Source organism: Ambystoma mexicanum, chromosome 2q (assembly GCF_040938575.1).
Source record: "Ambystoma mexicanum isolate Mex_15411 chromosome 2q, UKY_AmexF1_1, whole genome shotgun sequence".
NCBI classification, from domain to species: domain Eukaryota; kingdom Metazoa; phylum Chordata; class Amphibia; order Caudata; family Ambystomatidae; genus Ambystoma; species Ambystoma mexicanum.
In genome coordinates this window covers 280,200,625-280,221,291 of record NC_090924.1, presented here as the reverse complement: position 1 = coordinate 280,221,291, position 20,667 = coordinate 280,200,625, and the positions used below count along the sequence as shown (strand labels likewise).

Here is a 20,667-nt window from a genome sequence, read left to right as displayed (position 1 = left end):
TGGAGCCGAAATCAGAAAAATTGAGTTTAGAAGAACATCCATATAATCTTGTTCCAAAATGTGACAATTACTTTATTCAGGCTCACTGGAGTCACCCACTCCCCATGCATCTAGCCCAAAACTCTTCCTTTTTAATGCTCTCAATTCTCTAAATATATTTCCCAAATACATTTTGTCTAGATGCTTCTAGACTGGGGCATTCTTTATACAGATGTTTTAAGGTCTCTACTCCGCCTATGGGGCCGCATAGACGACAATACCGACCACTTGTTTCCATTTTAGACTTGGCTCCCAAGATCTGAGAGGCTTTCCAGCTGATTCAGTCTGGATCTAATCAATGTTCTATAAACCAGTTTATCCTGGAACAACTTCATATACGGTTGAATATACATATACAATGAATCTAGCGCCTCGATGTCTGTGGGCTGTAGTGCGCTCTACAAATCCAAAATGAAATAATACCTATAATTGTCCTTCGTGTGGGCTAGCTTTGCATTTTTAGCAGCATTGACTCCCAATCCCATAACTTAGCCTGTGCCCTCCTAATTCTGCTTACTGGTTTTTACCTCACAATTGGCTTTCTATCCATCTATCTATGTTTTTTATATCGCGCCACTTGCCCAAAGGTCTCAAGGCGCTCACGAGACAGACAAAAAAACAGAAATGGGATGCAGCGATCATGATCTTATAGGGTTTTGGCAGGGATCATGTGCTTATTTAATCTATCCCTCTACATATCCCTCTATTTAATTTGTTTTTGTCCTGGAAGTAGTTTCCTCCCAAAATGTTATGCTTTGAAGTAATTTGACTTGCGAAACATTGAATGGCTTTCCTAGTTTTAGGCTTGAATTATATAATTTACTTTCCCAAAATGTTAACTGAAGCACTGGCGCACCCTACTACTCCTTTCCAAAGTATATTGTGAAGCTCATTCAGATGATTTCAAGCGAAAGAGGTAAACTAAGCACACACATCATCTTTTGACTGTTTTTAAAATAAATGCTTATGATCCCATTATCCTCTACTTTTCTCTGTCTTTTTCTTTTGCAACACCTGCCCCAAGTCTGGCAGTCATATATTACTTTAACCTTTTGCTGTATTTGTCGAAGATTACATGTCCAGAGAGTTGGCAACAGTCTGTTGTAGATAGAATTTGTTTGGGACACTAATCTGTGAAGTGAAATGGCCATTGTAAGGGTAATGCATTCTTATGTAACATATTTATTTGATCAGCTTCCCTATTGATGGTCTGTTGGTCATTAAATTGTGCTTTATGGATGGAGGCAATATAGGTTGTACATAAAATATAAAGATTGATGGTTGTCCATTAACCGAGGATTTTTTTGTGGTTGGGATCTTTTATTTAATTGAAAATGCATTTTTGATTTTGAATGTAAAAATGTTAGCAATTTGAACATGTCCCATTCATTTAGGGGATCACACACGCTGTTTTAAATCGCCCTTTCCATGAGATTTCATCCATTAGCTTGTTTTAGGATTTCTAAGTGAGAGGTTGATACAAGAGCCATCTTCCCACAGGAAATGGCCCTAACTCTGTAACTACGTAAGTGATCAGTGAGGAAAGCTGTTAAAAACTTCAAATCTGGGGGGCACTGTTGCGCAGCATCAGAAATGGCTGCAGCCTGAGAGCGCTCCGTCGGAGGCTCATGAATCTGGTGAATTATCCTGCATCCCGCTGCAGTTGGAGACCTGAAACGAAGCAATAAAGGTGGCAGAACCACAGGGGTACACTAGTACACCTCGCCGAACTCCCAACTCCTGGCCGGCGCAGACCCCTGGGGCTGCGCCTGGGCCTGCGGAGACACTTTATAGGTGCTGAAGGGCCCCTCCCCCCAGCGGCAACGCAATTCCGGCACCAAACAGCCAACAGCAGCCGTGGCGGACTTGGGGGCTCGGTACAGATCAGTGGCTGGTGATTAAAATAATGGGGGCTGGGTGACGGTCGCCTTACGTCGTCCCCAACCCATGTGCTGGAAATCGCGGATCCCCTCGCCGACCAACTGTAGCCATATCAAGTGATCTGTGGCTGGGCTCACCTACCCTGCAGCAAGGACGTGCGGCGCCGGGAAGAAACTGGCACCCGAGACAACAGCTGGCTTGCAGAGCAGGCAGGCCGCCGAAACCGAACAGTGAGGACGCCGTCCCGGCCTGACCCCTGGAGGCAACCACAGTACCCTGCGGTGAGTGAGCGCGGGTGGGGGACCCGGAGGGAGGTAATGCCATCTGCGCTTCTACACTCTCTCCCGTCCCCCCACCTTCTGCTATGGACGTTCGGCTGGCCCAGCTGTGGGTGATCCTCGTCTAACCTCCCCCGGGCTCCTGGAAACAGGGGACATACTCTCTCCCGCTGGCTTTTGTGGGCTGACTGTCGGAGAGCTGCACTACGCTGCAACACGGCAACCGTAACCTACGTGGGGCCCTCTATGGGTGAGTGGAGCCCCCCCTCCCCCTGAAGCTGACAACAGTGCTCTGGCCTGGAGAGGGGCCCCAGAGCCTCCTTAAACTGTCAAGGAAACTCTGCAGTATGTGGAAACAGGGGTGTCACTTTGGCGGGCCAGTCCCTGGACCTTAGACCATCAACACGAAGTGGCCTGTTTTAGTACCTGCTTCCCTGCAAGCATTTACCACGCTGTGTACATCACCCCACCTGAGGGAAACACCCTGAGGGCTCACGCCTGCACCATCCAGCTAAGGAGCCACTGGGGAAGATCCTATATGAGGGTGCACTAGGGGACGGCTGAGACAGAGGCCAGTTACTGTACACTGTTGGCAGCAACACCCCACCGCGGACCCGGGGAGCAGTGGCGAGAACATCCCCCCTCCACCTCCCCAGGGGAACAAGAGTAGCATATCCACGGTGCTGTGTGTCGCTGGGGCCAGCCCCCAGATCCCAGCCTCCCTCGGGAGCAGGGACAGCCCCCACTGGCCATTACCGGGGACTATGATTTTCCCGGCCTTGTCCCCACACAAGTTACTACTACCTCGGGGGCCCAACTGCGTCAAAGGAGCTGATCAAGATTCTACTTCCTCTTGGGGCACGGCGGCCACACTCCGGCATTCCCCTGGAATGGTCAATCAGAAAAAGCCATCAAAGATGTAGAAATTTGCCAGGACAGATCGAGAACCTCCTCACATTTAGGAGACCCACCCGGCCCATGCCACCTCGACATCTCAGCTCTAAACCAGACTCTATTGGCCTTTAAGGGCAGTACAGTCAACCTTGGAAAAAAATAGACGCCCTGACCTGCAAGGTGGATATCTCTGTGGTCCAAATAGACAAGCTCTGTGGCAGAATGTCAGAAGCGGAGCAGAGGATTGGCGATGGTGAGGATAAGATCACTGAACTGCAACGCAGGGTGGCCACCCTGCAGCAGGTGGTCAAACGAGTGGGCGCCAAATATGATGACCTTGAGGAAAGATCTAGGAGGAGTAACTTCCGCATTACAGGTGTGGCAAAGAGCACCCAGATAGACAATATGGAACTGTTTGTTGAAAAACTCCTCCGAGAAGTCCTGGACGAACCCCCGCTCTGGAATATGTTTATGGTGGAAAGGACACATTGCTCACTGGCAGCCAGACCGACAGCTCCCCCTCTCCCACCTCCCCCCCCCACCGAGCCCACCCCCGTAGCACCGGAAAGGGCCATCATTGCACAGATTTTTTGCTACAGAGACCGGGATACCTTGTTACGTGTGGCTAGATAGAAGCAGACCCTGCAATCGGGCTCAGCAACAATATGCTTATTTCCCGACTTTAGCCAACAAGTACAAGACCAGAGAAAGACCTTCCGAAACACCAAGAATATTTTGAGGAGAAAAGGTATTCGGTACTCGGTGATGTACCCAGCGAAACTCAGAGTTTTACAAGATGGCAAGTAATTGTTTTTCCCAACACCTGAGGCAGCGGAGCGGTTTGCTAATGACACCCCTGACCCCAGTCTAGCCTCCCCGGGGACCCCATGACGCGACCACACCGTCCCTGGCAATCAGACCTAAGAACCTTGATGACAATAAATATCTTCAATTCTCGCACAGAAGTTTCCAACTGCCGAAAAACCGAGGAAAGTGAACAAATAAATCGAAGTGAAACCTATGGGAAGGAGCCTCCCGACACCGGGAGCCGCAGATGCCTCCAGCACCCACCGTGCCCAACTGCCACTAGACTTAATTTGGGGTTGAAGTTTGGTATGCGTAGGGAGGGGGAGGGATACAGGGGCCGGTAGGTTGGTGTTTCTGGCGTTCTAGAAGGGGTATTGGCTTGATTTAAGTTAAGTTTCAGAAAAGGCGAGGGAGGGTGGGTGGCAGCTACACTTCCACTATCACAGGCAACCACACACAATCAAATGCTATACGACACAAAGTGCATCACCAGATAACTGGGCACCCAGGCGGAGACATAGTCCTAATGACATGGAACATACGGGGGTACACCAACGGTAAAAAAACACGGGTAATCACAAACTATGCCAGGAATCACCACGTAAATGTTGGAGACACACCTGGGGAGAGAGCATAAACTCCCCAGCCTTACCGGGTGGGGCATCCACAGAAATGGCTCGTCCTGCTCCTCCCACTCCCGGGGGGTAGCTATTTACATGCACCGCTCATTAGAGTTTAAGCTCCATATAGCTATTGCAGACGCGGAGGGCCGCGTCATTCTGGTTGCCGGGGAGATATCAGGGTGGTCTATCCTTTTTATCAACATATACACCCCTAATTATGATGACCCAGACTTCTTTCAGACGTGTGCAGATCATCAACGCACATTCCCAGATTAAGGTGGTGTGGGCTGGGGATTTCATCATCGCTCTATCGTTAGACTTGGAAAGATCCTCCTCCACTTATGCAACGATTACTCGGGCGGCCCAGAAATGGAATGCCATTGCGAAAGATCACTCCCTCATTGACACTTGGAGACTACTGCACCCCCATGTTCGGGAATTTACTTTCTATTCAGGGGTCCTCCAGGACTGACTACATCCAGATGTCCCCCAAACTGATCGGAGTGACCCACAGCGCACAGATCCTTCCCTGCACCCTATCAGACCACTCTCCTGTCATGGTACTTTTCGCTAGGCCATAAACCCACTCTAAGCGGCTCCGATGGAGATTTAGGGCCCGCACACCGGAAGATAACGCCTTCCGCAAGGACATTAGTCAAAACATAATCGAGTTCTTCCACACAAACACTGATTCAGTCCTTGACCCGAGGGTGGTATGGGACACCTTCAAAGTTTTCATTCGGGTCTGCTGTATATCCAAGGAAGGGGGGGGGGCGGTCTTAAAAGGTATTTGCAGGTCCATTTCAAACATGGAAAAGGAAATAAAAAGCTCAAGAAGACACCCCCGGGTTATGGTCCCTATTAGGGGATAAGAGGGAGGAATTCCGTATGCTGATGGCCAATGAGGAACGTTTCCTGGGAGACCCTATTATAACCGCCAGGTATGGCGAGGGGGGAACGCCCTAGCGGAACATTAACCTGGGCAATTAAACAGGAACGGCGCCTGGACCCAATAGTAGAAATTGAGTCGGACGGTGGGGATATCACCAGAGAGAAGGGGAAAATTAACGAGGCGTTTAGGGAATACTACGAGAAACTGTATGCCACGCTCATCACCGCGGGCCTTGATAGCATTACGCATTATCTAGACAGGATTGCCCTGGGGTGGCTGGACCCGGAGCAGGGCGCATCACTAAATGATCCCCCTACTGACGAGGAACTCCTCAAGGTGATCTGCTCCCTCCCGAAGAGCAAAGCCCCTGGGACAGACGGTATCACGGCAGAACTATATAAAGCCTGCCCAGACCTCCTTATCCCACACCTGCAAAGTATGTTTGAGACCGCTAGTCCAGCAGGCACAATTCCGGAATCCACCCGGACAGCCCTAGTAACAGTACTACTTAAAACCGACAAAGACCCTACCAAATGCTCCTCCTATAGAACCCTCTCCCTGATAAATACAGATAATAAGATTCTGCCCAAACGTTTAGCAGATAGACTCCTTCCCTTCCCTGGTCCTTCCCAATCGAGTTTATTCCGGGCCGCTCCACCCAAAATAATTTACGGAGGTTATTTACGATAATGCACAATGTTGATACAAATGTCCCAATGGTCGTCTCTGCCCTTGACGCTGAAAAGGCATTTGACTCTGTCGAAAGGCCCTTCCTGTTCGAAGTCATTCGCCGGGCTGGGCACCATTTCCATACAATGGATACGTCTACTGTACACGACCCCTAGGGCTATGGTGTAAACCAATCAAATGCAATCTCGGGCAATCTTTCCCACTCAGGGCACCAGACAGGGTTTCCCCTTTTTCCCCGTCCTGTTTGCCTTAGAAATCAAACCTGTAGCCTGCGCCTTGCACGAGTTCCATGCCCACAGAGAAGTGAGACTCCACTCGCACACCTCCATCGTCTCCCTCTATGCGGACGACATGTTGATCTATGTAAAATACCCACAAGCCAACCTAACTCCGGTGGTGGAGAAGATCACTGGCTTCGGGTCACTGTCAGGCCTACAGATCAACTGGTCTCCCTCTCTCCTCTTGCGTGGCTCAACAGGACGTTGGCGATGCCTTCGCCTAGCGCCCACAAGGGATCCGATACTTGGGCATACGGGTCTCCACTTCCCCCACCAGGTTATATGAAGAAAACAATGTGACGGCACTTGAAACCGGGAACACAAGCTAGACACATGGATACGCCTCCCTGTTTCCTAGGCGGCTAGAGTCTTGCTATCCAAGATGCTAATTTTACCCAAACTCCTATACATATTCAATAATGTGTCGATACGGCCACTGGCGAGATTCTGGGCTCATCTTAAGGGTTTGATGAATAGGCTGATAGGTTCTAGTGGGCACCCCCAAGTTTCCCTAGATACTATATCTCGCCCATGCTCACAGGGAGGTGTTAGGCAGAAACCTGTGCAGTTCCCTCTGGGACCACTGCAAAAGATTTAGGACTACAGGTGTTTGGCAGTAAACCCACTTGGTAGCAGTCTGTACCACACAGATTCACTTGGTAGCTGTGGCTGAGCAGTCAGACTTCCCTCAAGAAGAGTTAGGCAGTATACAGAGTATTCACAATAGGTCAAAAGAACACAGTAGAACAAGTAAACACTGACCAGAGCTTGGTGTAAAAGAGATATAATTATTTATTTAAAACCACATCTAGAAAAACCCACAGGCACTAATAGTAAGCAATTCAAAAACACAGTCACTAAAAGATGTACACTCCCTTAAAAGAATATTAGACGAGTCTTAAGTAAAGCCCCACTTATTTTCAGACAGCGGTGAGCGCTTAACGTAGATGGCACTCTAATAATACGTTTTAAAAAGGGAGAGAAAAGCAGAGAATCAAATGAAACCGATCCCAACACTTTTTCATGAACACAACAAGAGAGGAAGGCAAAGTAACACTGTGAATTCAGAGTCAGAAGGCTGGACCCGCTTTAAGAGGATCAAAAACGAAATGTGTCCAAGGTCACACGGTTGCAGTGCACAAAAGTCTTGTAACGGTTCAAAAAGGAGTTGGACCAAAGAAAGGGACCAGTTAGAGGGTCAAGGCGGCCAGCCCAGTCCAGAAGATTATTACCTTGTAGCAATTTTTAGAAAGGGAGGCCTGGCGGACACGGTACTTCAAAGTGGTGAGAATATTCCAGCGGGGGCAGTTGTTCCTGGCAGCGGATGCAAGTCAGTGCTTCGTCCAGGGGAAGAGAGGATCTCGTCGGGGAGGAAGACAGGAGTCCGTTGCACTGCCAGGAAAGAAACCAGCCGCAGAGTTTCTCAGGTACAAGGAGCGGTCCGTTGGTTCGCGGTCCATTGGTAAGTGGCTATCCGGCTGCCGGGGTGGTTGGCACGGGCAATACGACCACAGACCGGTCTAGGGTGCGAAGAGAAGGTAAACTGGTTGTGCCCACCAGTCAGGGGAAGAAGCCTCTCCAGCCGGGAGATCTTCTCTGTCATCGGGAAGTGGTGAGTCGGTTCCGCAGGGCTCCACCGGTGGTGTCGTCGTGGTAGGTCGGCTCAGCTTCTCCCTCGTCGGATTCTCAGGTCCTGTGGCGACTTCTGAAGTTCCAGTCCCCAAAGCCCTGCTTTTATGCAGCACACCCCCATTCACTCAGCATAGCTGTCAATCAAACATGCTAAGTGGTGAGCAGGCCGGCTCACCACTTGGGCCAATCACACAAGAGTGCGACTTGAGTTAACAAGGTAACTCAGTCCAGGGTGCCTAAACCCCCTCCTGCACCCCCTGTGGTACCCAGACAGAGTGGCACCACTTTTGGAGGCTTCTGTGGAGAAGCCCGCCAAAAAGTGAAACAAAGGGCTCGACTTGGGATGGAGTCACAGAAGCGAACACAAACGCCATTTTAGAATAGAGTCCTGGCAAAAAATACCAACCGGCGAATTAATATTAATTAAATAAACCGGCGGTATGTTCGAGGCTATGAGAATTAAATAATTAAAGTTGGTAGCCTCGAACAATGGGAAAATCCCATAGGGAAAATCCCATATGGAAATATTTGCGGTCGAATATAAAAAGTAGTATCCACTGCCACCAGCCAAAACTCGAATGGGGGGACGGAGACGCGCCCCCTCGACTAACAGACCTCGGGGCAATTGAATTGCCCTGACCAGTACGTCCACAATATGATGGTTTGTACTGGTTTCTGTTAATAATTTGGGACTAGTAAAGCCAATGGTGACTTTACATGCCCTGGGAGACAGTAGTCAGTCCCAGGGTATGGAGTCTATGGTGGGGGGTCACTATGACACCCCTGTGTTACTGCACGGAGGGAGCTGTGTAACACACATAGTAAAACACATGAGACCCTATGGAGTAAAGGACCCCATAGCCCATAAAACACATTAACAGTCAAAGGAACACCATAAATCATGTCCAAGAGTGGGAGAAAAAGAGTCTCACTCTTGGCAGGAGAAAGAAACAAACTCCAGAAATCCAGCAAAGCTGCTGGGGGACTCACTAGGTTAGGAAATTCAGCCTAAAGAGAGAATTCTCCCTAACAGGAGGGCTGGACGCCCCGATCTCCATCTTTATTACTTGGTCGCGCAAGCTCAGTATACAGTATGGTGGTGGGCTCACATGACCGACCTGCCTCATATACGTATAGATAAGGCTGTAATACGCCCGTGCAACGTTAGGGGACTGCTTTGGGGTTTGCGTGAGCCCCATGTCAGGAGGGAGGTGCAACCCCTGGAAGTCACTCTTGGAGCATGGGACCGCCTGGCGAGGAGGGTAGGCCTGGAACAGTGGTATTCGCCGCATATGGCAGTTTACCAGGTTAGAGGTATCCCTGTTACACGCAAGGAGATTTTCAGGTCACACTTCATGAATCTACACATATCCACACTGGGCAACCTGACAGTAGAGGGCAAATTCATCTCCTGGGATGAGCTCAAACATAGAGGGGAATGGACTCCAATAACATTATTTTTGTTCTACCCACTGTGGGAGGTACTGCGTTACAAGTGGCCTGCATTTCCGGATGTCCCAACCCCTTCTCCTATCATGATGTATGTCACCATACCATCGCATACAGGAAAACTGGTGTCCACCTTATATAAAATGGTGCGCTCGGCCTTAACCCCCCCCTAACGAGCACCTACAGGACTAAATGGGGGAAGAATATGGGAATAGCACTAACCGAGGACCAATGGGGCATAATATGTGCACAAACCAAGAATATATCTATGAACAATATGTTCTGTTTGATACATTTTAAATATATACATCAAGTATACTACTCCCCTCTCTGTCTGAATAAACTCTACCCGGACAGGCTTCCCAACTGCAAAAGATGTGGCCAGGTCCCGGCGGACTTCTATCACGTCGCCTGGCTGTGCCCCCGGATACAGGTACTGCGGAGTGAGATTGCGACAGCGATGGCCAGCATGTTGAATGCCCCACTATCACACTCCCCTGAGGTCTTGCTACTCGCCAAGGTGGAAACTGGCACTCGGAACGAGAAACGACTCATGGGAATGGCCTCAATAGTAGCAAGATAACTCATCGCCAGAAATTGGGTTGCGAGTAGAGTCCCTGCCTTCAAAGAATGGATCGCCAATATGTCACGGTAACACTCCCACCCAAAGCCAGACCTAAAGACTACTGGGCACAGTTCCGAGAGTATATCGCAGAGTCAGCAGAAACCGTGGACTAACCCACATCCTGGTGCCGAGTATTGGGACTGGACGCCCTTTGCTACTTCAAGCACCGCCATTAGAAGCATGCACGCTCGGGACTCATACTTGATATGGAGGGTAAAAGCCAGATGAATGTAACCTCAGCGAGTAGCTATCAAACCTTGTGGTCCCTATAGGGGCTAACGTAATATGCCTGTCGAAGGAAACGGGTCAAGAAACGTGGACAATTGTCGTATCTGCACAAACCTGTGTGGACTGTTGCCGACTTGGAAGTGAGGGAGAGATGGGCGGGGGGGGGTTGTAGTTCTATAGTTATTGAATTGACGGATGTTGTTGTTTACATAAATGCCAATAAACACAGTTTTTTTTAAACTTCAAATTTGTTCTTCAGTTCAGTATAACAAAATAATCTGGACCAACAAGGGCCTGTCAATTAGGATTGCTTCATGTTTGACCGTTTTGTGTATGGATGTGTCAGTTGTAAATTTGATTTAACAGGCCAAATAGAATTAGTAAAAAAAACATTATGCTGACTTACTACATGCTACTGTAACCTTTTGATTTGTTATTAAACAGTCTGCATTGCCTTTGAGCTAATCTGTTGGTGTGCAACAAATTAGGTGTTGCTTAACTGCTTCAATGCAAGCCATCGGAGTGATGGGTTTATTCTGATGCACCTGATGAAGCCATCTTGTGGCAGACAAATGTGTTGCAAAAGGAAATAAAATCACCAACGCTGCCATTAGAACCAAAAGTAACTCTGCAGGGTTTAAGGATTGTGATTTTGTCGATGTCCAGTTTATGGCAACTTCTGCAGTTTTTGTAAGTGAGAGGCTCTTCAGTTCCTCAATAGATGGCATTTTTTATCTTCTTTTTTGCAGGAAATACTTGATTCCCTTGCGGAATTGTACTGTCTATTACAAGAGGAGGACATGTGGGCAGGTCTCTGGCAAAAACGTTGCAAATTTCCAGAAACGGCAACTGCTATTGCCTATGAGCAGCATGGCTTCTTTGAACAGGTATAGTTTACAGTTTGTTACCGTATTACAGTATATAAATATTGTCACTGTGCATATTTTTTAAAGACATCAAACTAAATACATTTTAAGTTTTTTTAGTTAGGTATGTGTATGAGTGATACATTCACTCTTTTGAGAAGATAGGAAAGCATAAAAACCAGTGCAATACAAGTAAGTAGTAAGATGCCGTAATCACAGTAGAAGCACCGTAGATCCAACACTCAAACAGTTTCCTATTAATCAGTTCAGCCCTGAGATTGTTTGGGGTATAGTGCCCTAAAGTCATCTAGTGCCCTAAAGTCATCAGTTTCAAAAGATATACTTTTCAGGTAGGTTAATATGTGGTTGGAGAATGCCAGTGGTAGCGACTCAGTTCCAAAGAGTTAAGGAAATTTCAACTAAGTAGCTCTCTCACTCTCAATACGATAGGGTTAGGTCTTAGAGGGTATTCATGGCCAAATCACAACCCACCTAAGTCAGGAAAAAAAGAGATGGGGACAGAGCTTTATGCCCATGCAGCCCAATGTATTTGTTTATTTATGTATTGGTTACTTGTTAGGTGCTTATACAAGTAAAACGAAACAAGCGAGTGAAGAAACTAGTATGTTAACTTACCCCCGACTTCCTCTCTCCACCCCTGACTCCGATTTCTACAGAGACTACTGCTCAGGGTTTGTGGTTATAGAGGTTACTTTCGGACGCAGGATTTAGTTTCTGCTGATCGCAGTGCTTGATTCTCGGTTCCAAGCAGGTACCAGCTATAGAACCTTGGGATGAAAGGCAGAAGACTTCTGCGGACCAGGCGGCCTCAGGACACCTTCAGGTAACAAAGAAGACGGGTTGCAACAGAAGTCACCACGGTCAAGGGGTGACGGGCAATCTTGAAAGGACAAAGGAGCTGGACTTGCATGGCCTATTGATAGGTAAGATTGCCATATTTATGATAAATCTTCCTGACCTGTGTCAACCCCAGGACCTTTTGCTTGGACTTGGTAATTTATTTACCTTGTCCCTAGGTGAGTGGCAATCTTTTTCCCCCTCTCCCATAGTCTTTTACTCTTTTTATGGGTGACACTTTTATGTCCCTCCCTAGTGTGTGATTGGAGTCATAGTTTCCTATAACTTTGGACTGACTGTAAAGTACTATGGCAACAAACAGCATTTTAAATGCAGTGGCTTCCTTTTACTTATCTTAATATTTCTTGGGTGAATTACTGTTCCCAAGAGGTAAAGTGGGATTTTCAGCCCCTTTACATTTATGTTAGTGAGCGAGCACACCCCACCTTATGTGGCGTGCTGGGGGGATAAAATGTATCTCCTTTCTTACTTACCCAGTAAAAGTTGTGTTACTATTGCAAATTTACTCAAATTGCTGAGGGCAGTGGTTTTACCTTTATGACTTGTAGTCGTTAGGCTGGGAATCCTCGGTAAAGAAAAAACCAGTATCAGTTTCGTTTCTGATCTGTCTTTCGTAGCAATAACCAATCACTGGTCTCTGCGTCATACTGACCACAGCCAATGACTGCCCTCTACCTAAGCACCGCCTCTGGCAGCCATCTTCAGATTTGGAAGCACGTGAAGTGGCAGTATGACCAAGTGAAGAGCCGCAGAGGGGTAGGCGGGAGGGTTCGCATGTGAATCCATGCCAGACCCATGCTGGAGAACAACAGTTACAGGTAAGTAACTTGTTCCTTCTCCAGCATGGGGTCTGGCATGGATTCACATGCTCATGAATAAAGAATACATAGCAGTACACACATGCACAACCACGGGAGGTGGCAAAGGCTCAACATTAAGCATCACATCAACTCAACATTAAGCATCTTACCTCCTCACCAGGCCCACCTCAGGCGAACAGGTTGCGCAGCACTGCTTGGCCGACCCTGGACTCCTCCCTGGAATCCCGGTCGACGCAGTAGAATTTCGTGAAGGTGTGCGTCGACCTCCACGTAGCAGCCCTGCATATGTCCAGCAGGGGCACACCAGATAGGAACGCCGTGGTAGCTGCGATCGCTCTGGTGGAATGGGCTCTCGGACGGCCAGGCAGCGGTCGGTTTGCCAACCGGTGACAGTACATGATACAGCCGGAGAGCCATCTGGAGATGGAAGCCTTCGAGAGAGCCTTCCCCTGATTGACAGGTCCAAAGTTCACAAAGAGTTGTGACGTCTTCCGAAAACCCTTCGTGCGGTCCACGTAGAACTTCAGCGCTCTAGCTACATCCAGCGAGTGCAAAGTCCTCTCAGCCGGCGACGAAGGCGACGGGAAGAACACAGGTAACACCAAGGGTTCGTTGAGATGGAAGTCCGACGGTACCTTGGGCATGAAGGAGGGGTGCGTCCTGAGCACTACCCTCGTGTCGTGGAAAGTCAAGTACGGGGCCTTGCAGGAAAGGGCCTGGATCTCTCCCACTCGTCGTGCGGAGGTGATGGCCACAAGAAAAGCTGTTTTCCACGATAGAAACTTCAACGGGGCCGAGTGCAGAGGCTCGAACGGAGGTCCCATGAGCTTGGTCAGCACCACGTTGAGCTCCCACGCCGGGGCCGGAGCCTTCACCGGCGGGAACGATCTGAATAGTCCCTTCATGAACTCTTTCACCAGACGATGAGACCACAAGGACGTCCGCCCCGTGGTTCTGGTGTATCGGGAGATCGCAGCAAGATGAATCTTGATGGACGCGTGTGCCAGTCCAGCTTTGGCCAGCGTCAGCAGGTACGGCAGTACTTGGGGAGCCGTAATCCGTAGAGGGTTAATCTTCTGTGCGTGGCACCAGACAGAGAACCTCTTCCATTTGTGTCCGTAGCATTTAAGAGTCGAGGACGCCCTGGCCTTTGCAAGAACCTCTCTGCAATCGGCCGGTATGTCGTATCCTCCAAACTCTAGCGCTGCAGGAGCCAGGCCTGCAAGTTCAGCGACTTCGGGTCGTGGTGGAGGATGGCGCCTCCTTCCCTGGAGAGTAGATCCGCGTCCGCCGGCAGCTTGATCGGCGGGGACGCTGACAAGTCCAGAAGGTCCGGGAACCATATCTGCCTCGGCCACGCAGGTGCGACGAGGATCATCCTGCACCGTGACCTCTTGAGCTGGTTGACGAGCCGGATTAGCAGAGGCAAGGGAGGGAACGCGTAGAGGAACAGGCCCTCCCAGGGGAACGAGAAAGCATCGCCCATGCTCCTCGTCTGGGGAAACCTGCCGGCGAACCTCCGGCACTTGGTGTTCGTAGCCGTCGCGAACAGGTCGATCTGGGGTGTGCCCCACCGTCGGAAGAGGCGATCCACCAGATCCTGCCGTAGTTCCCACTCGTGGCACGAGCGCAGCTCCCTGCTGAGTGAGTCGGCGATGGTGTTTTTTATCCCTGCCAGATGAAACGGCACCAGAAAAATCCCTTGGGCGACGGCCCAATGCCACAGGTCCTGCGCCTCCTTGGACAGCGCTGGGGACCTGGTTCCGCCCTGTTTCCTGATGTAAAACATGGTGGTGGTGTTGTCGGTGAAGATCCTCACCACCTTGCCCTTCAGGGACGGAAGGAAGGACCTGAGGGCCCAAAACACTGCACGGAGCTCCAGGACGTTGATATGCAGGGACTTCTCCGTCGGGAGCCAGAGTCCCCTCGCGTGCAGATTTTCGGTGTGCGCTCCCCACCCTTCCAGGGAGGCATCCGTGGTCACAGTCTCCTGGTGGGCTGGGGTCTGGAAGTCCATGCCCGCCGTCAGATGCGCGCGGGTGCCCCACCACCGTATCGCTCGTCGGAAACTCTCGTCGAGCTTGATCCTTTCTTCGAAGCTGCCCGTCGTCTGGATCCAGCGCGCATCCAGGAATTCTTGCAACGGGCGCATCCGGAGCCTGCACATGGGAATGAGGTAGATGCAGGAAGACATCATCCCGAGGAGGGACTTGATGGATCTCACTTTGGCCGCGTCGGCCACCAACATCCGTTGCACTTTGCCCAAGATGGTCCTGGTCCTCTCCTCCGACGGGGAGGCCAGAAGGGACACTGTGTCGAGCCTCGCTCCCAGAAACAGTGCGACTTGCGCGGGCACCAGGTGGGATTTGGCGTAGTTCACAGAGAATCCCAGGTCCGTGAGGAGTTGGACGGTCCTTGCTGTGTGGACCACGGCGAGCTCCTTCGTCTTGGCGCGGATGAGCCAGTCGTCCAGGTAGGGGTAGACGTGAATCCCCTCGCGGCGCAGCTGCGCCGCCACCGGTGCGAGGCACTTGGTGAATACCCTGGGTGCCGACCGTAGTCCGAAGGGAAGGGCTTTGAACTGGTAATGACGCCCTTGGACCACGAACCTGAGGAATTTTCGGTGCCCCTTTAGGATTGGAATGTGGAAGTAGGCATCCTCCAAATCCAACAACGATAGGAAGTCTCCTTCCTCCAGTTGACCCAGGACGTGCTGTAGGGTGACCATCCGGAACTTCTGCGCCTTGATGAACTTGTTCAGCCGTCGCAGGTCTAGGATGGGGCGCCATCCTCCCGTCTTCTTCTTCACGAGGAAGTATCGCGAGTAGACTCCGGAGCCCCGAAGCCTCTTTGGGACGAGTTCGATGGCGCCCTTCCTGAGCATCGCCTTTACCTCCAGGAGAAGTTGAGGGACGTGAAGTTCTTTCCTGGCCACGGGGGGGACGCGCGGGCACCTTCTTTGAAACTCGAGCGCGTGGCCCCGGGCCAGGGCGTCCAGCACCCAACGGTCGGTGGAGATGGACTCCCACACGCTGACGAAGCCCGCCAGCCGGCCTCCCACCGGGGTGCTTCGGTGGGGGCCCGACCCCACGGCCGGTTCAATCCTGCTTGGACGCGGCCTTGCCGCCTTGACCTCCTTGGCGACGACGGCGGGGTCCGCTAGACTTGCCTCGTCCTCTGTAGGCCTCTTGCGACGACGAGCGGGCCGCTTGACGGTAGGAAGAGAAACCGCCGCCGGAACCTTTGGAGGCGCCCTTGCCTCCGCCGCTCCGAAAGGGCGTCCGTCGTTGCTGCAGGACTCCAAGGGCCCGGGCCGTCTCAGTATCCGCCTTGATGGCCTGGAGGGAATCGTCCACCGTCTTCCCAAACAGGTTGTTCCCGTCGAAGGGCATGTCCAGGACTCTGGTCTGGACGTCCTGCCGAAAGTCCGTAGCTTTGAGCCATCCACGACGTCGAAGGCAAACGCCGTTGCCCAGCTGGCGGAACCCCGCGTCGGCGATGTCCGTCGCCACGGTGATGGCGTGGTCCGAAGCCACTTCACCTTCCTGGAGGATCTCAAGGGCCTCCGCCCTCTTGTCGTCCGGCAGAAAATCCAGCAGGGGAGCCATCTTGTACCAGAGCTCCCTGTCGTAGCGGGCCACGATAGCCAAGGCGTTGGCCGCTTTAATCGTCGTCGCTGCCGACGAGATGACTCTACGTCCCATAGTATCCAATTTCTTTCCCTCGCCGTCCGGCGGGGAAGTCGATGTGGAGGCCGCACCCCCCCCCCCGCTTTCTTCCTGGCTGCCGCGGAGACGACGGAGTCCGGGGTAGGCTGCGCCCGGAGGCATAGGGGGGCCGTGTCCGGGACCCGGTACTTCTTCTCGTACCGGTCTCTTCTAGCTGGCGTCGTGGAAGGGTTCTTGAGGAGGGAAAGGCCCTCATCCCAAATGTCGTCCAACAGAGGCACTGCGAGGACCGTCTTCCTCTTGGCCTCGCGCCGCTGATAAAGGAAGCCTTCCTTTTTCTTCTCCTCAGGGCAGAGTTGGAAAAGCTCGGAAGCCCTGGAGATCATGGAGTGGAAAGATCCGATCTCGTCGGGCGGAGAAGCCCTGGTGGGAGGCGACGACGGAAAATCCTCGTCGTATGCCTCGTCGTCCGTACCCGTCGCTGCCGTGTCAGTCCCCGTATCATCCCCTCGGGTGGATGGGGAGGAGGGCTGGACGGGGCGCGACGGTTGAAAAGGAGGTGGAGGATGGATCCTTCTTTTCTTGGTAGGGGGAACACCAGAAGGTCCCGGTTCTGGATCCCCCGACGGGAGAGGTTCCTCCGTCGGTAACGGTAGCCTCGTCCTTATCTCAGTGCATAAGGACTGTATGGCCAACAAAATGGCCGCCGAGTTGTCTCGCGGCGTTGGCAGAGGGGAATCCGACGGGCGAGCAGGGGCCCCGTCGGTATCCTCGACGATGTCGTCGTCGTCACCTGCGTCGGGGCCCATTCCGACGGGCTGGTCTTGTTCCACGCCTAGGCCGTGGCTTAAGACCTCGATCAGCTCCTCTTCTGAGGTTGAGGCCGAATCTACGACGACGCCCTGCCCCCCCTTCTTCCCCACGGAGGGTTTCACGGGGGTCCTATCGATGAGCACAAAAGAAGACTCCCTCCGAGGAGGCAGGGAGATTCTGGGCCCTGAGGTCGCCACCACTGGTGCAGCCTCCACAGGCTGGGCCAGGGCCGCCGCGACCGTTTCGATAGAGGGCTTGGTCGGATGGATCAAGGCCTTCACCACCTTAGGTGCGCTCACCGCCTTATCCTTGAGGGAGGGGGCACTGCCACGCTCCTCCTCTGCCTTAGAGCTCGACCGGGGCCTCTCCAGGAGCTTCGCCGGGTGCTCGGCCTTCCTCTTACCCGACCCAGAGCGTTGGCTCGTGGTTGATGGCGCCGGGGAGGGTGCGCCCTGCCTGGCGCCCGTAGAGCCCGACCGTTCGGCGCTCCCGGTGCCAGCGGACTCGCGGTGCTTGGCCTTATGTTGGGCCCCCGTCGCCGGGGCGCCCTCAAAGGTCTTAGAAGACCGCTCGGATTTCTTCTTCTTCTCGCCAGACGGGCTCTTACCCTCCAGCCAGTTGGCGAGACGTTGATGACGGTCCTTCATGGTCCGTTCCGACATGTTGCCGCAAAACGCACAGTCCTTTTCCACGTGCGTTTTGTCCTCATGAAGGCAGTAAAGGCAGAAAGAGTGTTCGTCCTCCTTAAAGACGTTCTGCAGCTGGCATCCAGGGCAGACCCTGAACAGCTTTCCGGGCGTCGAGCTTCCCTTCTCCTGGGCCATCTCCGAGACCGGGCCTGAGAAGCTTCTGGAGTCCTCCGAAGTGTAGCTCGACGAAATCTTCACCCTTGAGGGGCACAGACGAATCCGACACGGGTCCCCGTTGATCGGATGTAGGATCGGTGGAGCTTGAGGCTCTTTTGACCGAAGAATCGAAGTTTTTTGTGAAAAGCGCGAAAAAATAGCACTAACGCTCGAGAGCAATAGCACGAGGATCCCAACACATGAACGTGCGGTAAAAATCTGAAGCTGGCTGCCAGAGGCGGTGCTTAGGTAGAGGGCAGTCATTGGCTGTGGTCAGTATGACGCAGAGACCAGTGATTGGTTATTGCTACGAAAGACAGATCAGAAACGAAACTGATACTGGTTTTTTCTTTACCGAGGATTCCCAGCCTAACGACGGGGAATATTCATGAGCATGTGAATCCATGCCAGACCCCATGCTGGAGAAGGAACTCCCCGTCGTTAGGCTGGGAATCCTCGGTAAAGAAAAACCAGTATCAGTTTCGTTTCTGATCTGTCTTTCGTAGCAATAACCAATCACTGGTCTCTGCGTCATACTGACCACAGCCAATGACTGCCCTCTACCTAAGCACCGCCTCTGGCAGCCATCTTCAGATTTGGAAGCACGTGAAGTGGCAGTATGACCAAGTGAAGAGCCGCAGAGGGGTAGGCGGGAGGGTTCGCATGTGAATCCATGCCAGACCCATGCTGGAGAACAACAGTTACAGGTAAGTAACTTGTTCCTTCTCCAGCATGGGGTCTGGCATGGATTCACATGCTCATGAATAAAGAATACATAGCAGTACACACATGCACAACCACGGGAGGTGGCAAAGGCTCAACATTAAGCATCACATCAACTCAACATTAAGCATCTTACCTCCTCACCAGGCCCACCTCAGGCGAACAGGTTGCGCAGCACTGCTTGGCCGACCCTGGACTCCTCCCTGGAATCCCGGTCGACGCAGTAGAATTTCGTGAAGGTGTGCGTCGACCTCCACGTAGCAGCCCTGCATATGTCCAGCAGGGGCACACCAGATAGGAACGCCGTGGTAGCTGCGATCGCTCTGGTGGAATGGGCTCTCGGACGGCCAGGCAGCGGTCGGTTTGCCAACCGGTGACAGTACATGATACAGCCGGAGAGCCATCTGGAGATGGAAGCCTTCGAGAGAGCCTTCCCCTGATTGACAGGTCCAAAGTTCACAAAGAGTTGTGACGTCTTCCGAAAACCCTTCGTGCGGTCCACGTAGAACTTCAGCGCTCTAGCTACATCCAGCGAGTGCAAAGTCCTCTCAGCCGGCGACGAAGGCGACGGGAAGAACACAGGTAACACCAAGGGTTCGTTGAGATGGAAGTCCGACGGTACCTTGGGCATGAAGGAGGGGTGCGTCCTGAGCACTACCCTCGTGTCGTGGAAAGTCAAGTACGGGGCCTTGCAGGAAAGGGCCTGGATCTCTCCCACTCGTCGTGCGGAGGTGATGGCCACAAGAAAAGCTGTTTTCCACGATAGAAACTTCAACGGGGCCGAGTGCAGAGGCTCGAACGGAGGTCCCATGAGCTTGGTCAGCACCACGTTGAGCTCCCACGCCGGGGCCGGAGCCTTCACCGGCGGGAACGATCTGAATAGTCCCTTCATGAACTCTTTCACCAGACGATGAGACCACAAGGACGTCCGCCCCGTGGTTCTGGTGTATCGGGAGATCGCAGCAAGATGAATCTTGATGGACGCGTGTGCCAGTCCAGCTTTGGCCAGCGTCAGCAGGTACGGCAGTACTTGTGGAGCCGTAATCCGTAGAGGGTTAATCTTCTGTGCGTGGCACCAGACAGAGAACCTCTTCCATTTGTGTCCGTAGCATTTAAGAGTCGAGGATGCCCTGGCCTTTGCAAGAACCTCTCTGCAATCGGCCGGTATGTCGTATCCTCCAAACTCTAGCGCTGCAGGAGCCAGGCCTGCAAGTTCAGCGACTTCGGGTCGTGGTGGAGGATGGCACCTCCTTCCCTGGAGAGTAGATCCGCGTCCGCCGGCAGCTTGATCGGCGGGGACGCTGACAAGTCCAGAAGGTCCGGGAACCATATCTGCCTCGGCCACGCAGGTGCGACGAGGATCATCCTGCACCGTGACCTCTTGAGCTGGTTGACGAGCCGGATTAGCAGAGGCAAGGGAGGGAACGCGTAGAGGAACAGGCCCTCCCAGGGGAACGAGAAAGCATCGCCCATGCTCCTCGTCTGGGGAAACCTGCTGGCGAACCTCTGGCACTTGGTGTTCGTAGCCGTCGCGAACAGGTCGATCTGGGGTGTGCCCCACCGTCGGAAGAGGCGATCCACCAGATCCTGCCGTAGTTCCCACTCGTGGCACGAGCGCAGCTCCCTGCTGAGTGAGTCGGCGATGGTGTTTTTTATCCCTGCCAGATGAAACGGCACCAGAAAAATCCCTTGGGCGACGGCCCAATGCCACAGGTCCTGCGCCTCCTTGGACAGCG

General features: G+C 52.3%; 1 protein-coding gene across 8 annotated transcripts in view; it reads left to right on the top strand.

Moving 5' to 3' along the window:
* Window positions 1-20,667, top strand: part of TRRAP (transformation/transcription domain associated protein) — a 2,065,012-nt gene that overhangs the window by 1,579,604 nt on the left and 464,741 nt on the right. For all 8 annotated transcript variants that reach the window (XM_069647248.1, XM_069647247.1, XM_069647244.1 and 5 more), the window contains one exon: window positions 11,066-11,203. In XM_069647248.1, the coding sequence (XP_069503349.1) occupies window positions 11,066-11,203 (138 nt within the window). The remainder of the gene's footprint in view (window positions 1-11,065; window positions 11,204-20,667) is intronic.